This window comes from Sorghum bicolor, chromosome 5, assembly GCF_000003195.3.
Source record: "Sorghum bicolor cultivar BTx623 chromosome 5, Sorghum_bicolor_NCBIv3, whole genome shotgun sequence".
NCBI lineage: Eukaryota > Viridiplantae > Streptophyta > Magnoliopsida > Poales > Poaceae > Sorghum > Sorghum bicolor.
The window spans coordinates 37,493,220-37,498,508 of record NC_012874.2 but is presented as its reverse complement, the minus strand read 5'-3'; the positions used below and the strand labels follow the sequence as shown (position 1 = coordinate 37,498,508).

Below are 5,289 nucleotides of genomic sequence, written 5' to 3'. Positions count from 1 at the left end.
CTGTTGCTTTCTTCTATGCTGATAGCCGGGTTGCCACTTTGCATGCCAAACATAATCTCAGTTTGGTAGTTGGTGGTAGTTGGGCTTTAACCTGCCTCCCAACTAAGAACTAAACAGAAACTCTTTTTATGGGCTTGTCTTTAGGTAACCAAGCAACGGGTTGGTCACCTTGGGTCGGGCCTTGGCTGGCCTGGGACAGACCTTAAGACTAGGACGCCCACATACAAGTTACCAAACACGCGACGCCCACATATAAGTTACCAAACATGCCCCAGATGACTTCGATGCCTTTTCTATCAGCTAGACAACCAGGTGGCATGGTGGATTGGAGCCTAGGCAGCTAGTCATATGAGGGCACGAAGCATGGAACTTGTTTGATATGCCTAGGTCGTGAAGTGCACAACAGCAAAGAAACTCCTAAGCAATATGATGGATCTAATAAAGCTAAGTGGAAATATTTAGAGAGGCTGTTAGATTAGTTGAGTTTTTTAGGGGAGGGTCATTTTAGAGAACGGCTAAATCAAAAAATTTGTAATATATTTTTAGTTAATTTATTGGAGTTGCTCTTAGAACGCATCTAAACTCGTGCAATGGAATTTACTTGTGTTTGGTTACCCGTCAAGGCCTCCATGGAGGCTTGCACATTCCTCATAACACAATAAGGTTGCATACATCTTCGATAGAATTGTGAAAACCCTATAAAAACATAATTAAGAGTTTCTGAGTAGCTTGAAACAATACAGATCCACTTTATATAGTACATTGTCACAAAATTGAGATTATGTCGCATTTAAAAAAATATATGAAAATAAAAAAATGGGTGCATATAGATTCATATGTACCAGAATTTTATTAATTTTATTTGAAATTTACAAAATGAGTTTGCATGTCTAACTTTTGTGAGAATGTACATCTGTAAATGCACTATGGATATGCATCATTTCAAATGTTTTGAGAACCCCTTGGTATGTTTTTCTTAGGGGTTTTCACAATTCTAACGAAGATGTAATGAATATTTTCTTGGATTAACTAGTAAGCAAGATTTGATGGTATTGGAAAATGCATGTATACAAAAACCAATGAGATTATACTAGCTTAGATTTTGTCCTAATATAATGGAGGCTTAGTCTAGTGTAACCAATCTATCACACCTTATACTTGAGCTTTTGTTTTCAGATGCCCGACCACCAAGGATTCCAAATAATTACTGATTCCAGTCTGAGATTATATTGTATATGAGAATCACTTGCCGAAAGGGTTACATCAGCACGAAAATCTGTAAAGACGATCACAATTCACAACCTTTCTGGTGCTGATCTTACGCAGCTTATTGTAAAAAGTTACAATGTGAGCCTGACTTCTTCAGAAAGATACAAGGCGATACATGCCATGGAACCAAAATGCATTTCATAACCCAGTGGGCTTTAGCGATGCTCATGCTGTGTATGGGGTCTGCCTATCTGATGTATTACCGAGTATTACCCTACTCTATCTTGGACAGGAGCAGCAACCTTAAGCTGGCAGCTCTAGCTTCACATTGTTCTTCCAGCTGCACCATTGTTTGGAGAACATTTTCAACGAAAGGAACATTTGTATTTAAAAAAGAGATAACTAGGTTAGCCAAAGGAACTTATAGTTACCTCATTATGTAATAATAGAAGAAGTCAGCATACAACAGAGTTTGCACTATTCCTGCCACCCAACCTGGGTTGAGAAAAACACAAAGAAAATGGCTGCATGAATAATGGTTACATCCACCATAATGGGGAGTGCAAATGGATGTCACATCTTATTTAATGAAATGATGTGCAGCTGCCCTGCACATTCAAGGAATAAAAATGGATGGCACAAGGAATTCATACTTATCCAGTGGACAAAATGGGGCTCACTGAAGTATCGGTAAATCCAGTTAAGGATATAAAGCACGCGGTAGGCACTGCATCATAACCAAGTGAATCTGCTTTAGGAATAGCGTATAAAGTAAAGAAGACAAATTAAGGCCCAAAAGGATAAGACTGATCCTAGCATGATATATCGAATATCAGAAGGCAGAATAAGAAATTCATCCATGTTGCCTATTCACTGTATAGGCAATGCCAATCAAATATTGTTCATACAAAACTTTTGTTGAACAGTCATGTGCATTGTTTCTAGGAAAAAAACATTTTTTGTTTTTATGCATTTTCAGTAAACGCCATATATAGATCTTACCCCAAGAAGAAGACATATTGGCCAGTCAGGTTGTCAATATTCCTTGTCCGCTGTAGCAAAACAAGCTGTGGAAATATCGCAACAGCTTCCAAATAAATGGAGAATGCCCACATCACCTGCTCCGGAAAATGACAAAAACAATCAGAACTGCACAATTTCAGAAGTGAAATTCCAACAACATTATATACTAATCAGGAGTGGCTTGCTCCTCCTATTTCCTTAAAAAAAAGGAAGGAGAAAATTAACAACATTGAATGCAAGCAGAATTCCATCACATCTAAAAACAATGGCTCCAATTAGGCAACCAAAGATCAAATGTCAGTACATACTCTAGAATGGTAATTGGGCTGACAGACTTGAATAGCCACTAGATTTGTGTAAGCAATTAGCTTGAAGTGTGGAAGATAGGAAGATAAAAACACTGACCTCTCTAAAAGTAAACTTCTCATTAATAAGGAGAGCTAGAAGAAGACAAGGCAACACTAAAACGTAATGGCGAAAGGTGTCATGATCCTTGTCATAGGTCCTCCGCACAATCTTATGCCGCTTCATGTACCAAACTATCGAGAAAGAACTTGCCAAGAAGACCAGCTTCATGACAGTGTTGTACAGAGACACAAAATGAACAAACAGGTCCAGATACCGGGCTGCAAAAACAAGTGCATACAGCTCCTGCGTCTTCAGAGATATGCCTGCAAGAAAGTGTCATGTGAATCATAGAGACCCATCAAACCATATAGCAATAGAAGCTTTGCTAAACATTAACATGATGTTAGGTAATAATTACTAGAGTAGCCGATTACATATAATGGATTGGCGTCAAGTTTATACTGACTAGGAGAGGCATGCCCAAACAGGTCGGTGAAATAGGCACTATTTGAGCCTTGCATAATCACTTTAGAAATGATACAGGGCATACAACAACATTCTTCCTAATATGGTTAAAACTCTGCTCCCCTGAGCATCGGCATTATGGTACACCCTATAACTATGAGCATTGAGGACCAAAAGATGGATATGTGTTTCTCTATTAAGTTTCACGGTGTCACAATCCACAGAAATTTTCAGCCTCAAAGCGCTATATGCATAGCCACAGTACTAGTTAGCAATGAAATAGTTAAAAGGTAGTCTTTCTCTCCTTGTTTGCAGACAATTCTAAGTCAAGCTATACGTGATGGACATTGAAGGGCAAAAAAACTATGGCACATAACCGAAGATCTAACATAGATAGCAGAGCAGTGAACACAGTTAGCTGCAGATTGCATATGAGGATTGAGGACCAGTAACCTGCAGCCTAACGGATGAGCCTCCTCAAATTTGAGAAGAGAAGCCGCAAGGTCTTCCCCTCATTACATTTCCTCGTTTCCTACCTACACGACAAAATCCTTGCTCCGTTAACAATGGGGGAAAGATGGGATCAGCGGGAGGCACGCAGTGCGAACGCTGCATTGCGTACACCGCCACAGCCACCTGCTCCCCTCGAGATCGAGATCTCCGGTGCGGTCCCAGAAGACCCGATCACTAAAATCCGGAGAAATGGCACTGGCAGCGCAATTCGTTTAAGGTTCCTAGCCCTGATCCCAGTGGAGCGAAGAGAGGAAGAGAAGGGCGTACCTGCGCACGACTTGATGGTGTGGATCTTGAGGAGCAGCACCACCACGCTGAGGAGGTGGGTCATGTCCCCCGCAAGCCGGAACACGTTCATCTCTGATCCCCCTCCTTCGCCTTCCCTCCGCCCTCCGGTCCTTTTCACGAACGAAAGGTCCTCCTCTCCTCCTCGCTCGCGCGCGCGCCGGGGGCTCGTCGGCGAGTGGCTGTGTTCCCTAGAGCGTCGTGGTCCCGGTGGCGGAGACGGAACGGACCCAGACGGGAATGAAAAGAAGGTCGGGTCGACGCAGACTGGCTACTGGGCCCGGGTGCCCAGGATGTCAGTTGGTGCAATAGAGCGTGGCGGGTCGGAGACGCCGAGACGGCCGTGGGCAAGCGAGGGAAATACGTGGCGTGGCTGAGGTGGCGGCGCGCCATTGGAACTCACTAGAACATCAGCTGCCCTTCGGATGTCCTACTATAACTTTTTTTAGCTTTTACATATATGCTATTATAAAAATTGATAATTATCTATAAATTATTAAAAAAATTAATCTCTCACATGCTACTGATCCAAACTCTTTTACCATCTATGCCACTTCCATTAGATTTGACTGTAACGGTATTAAACTACAGGTATAAAATGTCAAAAATATCCTCAAGTCTAAATATCTAATTATTTTTTTAGCATCTTAACAATCTCAAATGAAAAAATTCAAAACTATAAAGTCGTAGATCTCGTCGAGATCTACAATATTTATATAAAAAATATCTTTATTTGATTATGTATAAAAAAATATTTTTTTTCTAAGACATCTTAATCATATCAAATCATATATTTTCTGTATGAAATTTAATGAAAATTTTTTTTTATATAAAACTACAGATATTGTCGAGGCGTACAACTTTGTAGTTTTCTGTTTTTTCATTTGAGGTCATTAAGATGCTAAAAAAATTAATTACATATTCAGCCTTGAGGGTATTTTTGACTTTTCACACTCACGGTTTGACACCGTTAGAATCAAATTTGATAGAAATGGCTTGTATGTAATTACCAACTTTTATAATGGTATATATGTAAAAGCCTCATTTTTTTACTAGAGTCTTGAATTTCAGCAGACTTGCCAACAAGCTATATACAACTTAGTGTGTCAATCCAATACAGCTTTTGTTACTCTAGAACACGAAGCATCCAATCATTTGGTAAAACCTATAACTATAAAACTATATATAACCAAAATTATAAAAAGAATTTTTCTTGCTTCATAAAAGGACAAAACTAATTTTTAAAATATTATTGAGCTTATCAACTGAATCTACCATTCATTTAGCAGTATTTTTCTCTCATAATAAATCAGAAGACTTTTTTCTGTGTGCCATTTGTGCCACTATAAAGTTAAAGCGGACCTGTGTGCTATGACACTTTTTTTTTATCCTACAAGCCATTCCGTCTATATTTAACGTTAACGGTGGCTAACGGAGTTACAAAAT

At 39.6% G+C, this 5,289-nt stretch overlaps 1 protein-coding gene across 1 annotated transcript; it reads right to left on the bottom strand.

Annotated features, from left to right (window-relative positions):
* On the bottom strand, positions 1,195–4,134 carry LOC8071853 (ER lumen protein-retaining receptor). The gene is made up of 6 exons (XM_002449410.2): positions 3,826–4,134; positions 2,638–2,903; positions 2,212–2,327; positions 1,863–1,936; positions 1,641–1,704; positions 1,195–1,549 (listed from the first exon to the last, which is right to left on the bottom strand). The coding sequence occupies exons 1-6, from the start codon at positions 3,914–3,916 to the stop codon at positions 1,513–1,515; spliced, it is 648 nt and encodes a 215-aa protein (XP_002449455.1). The 5' UTR covers positions 3,917–4,134; the 3' UTR covers positions 1,195–1,512.

Bases quoted from the DNA above. Each gene is read 5' to 3' on its own strand.
- LOC8071853 (XM_002449410.2), bottom strand. From the start codon at position 3,916: ATGAACGTGTTCCGGCTTGCGGGGGACATGACCCACCTCCTCAGCGTG. The intron at 1,937-2,211 runs GTAAGATCTATA...GTTATGATGCAG, and splicing joins CAATATGTCTTCTTCTTGGG to TGCCTACCGCGTGCTTTATA. The intron at 1,550-1,640 runs GTAACTATAAGT...ACAATGGTGCAG, and splicing joins TTCTATTATTACATAATGAG to CTGGAAGAACAATGTGAAGC.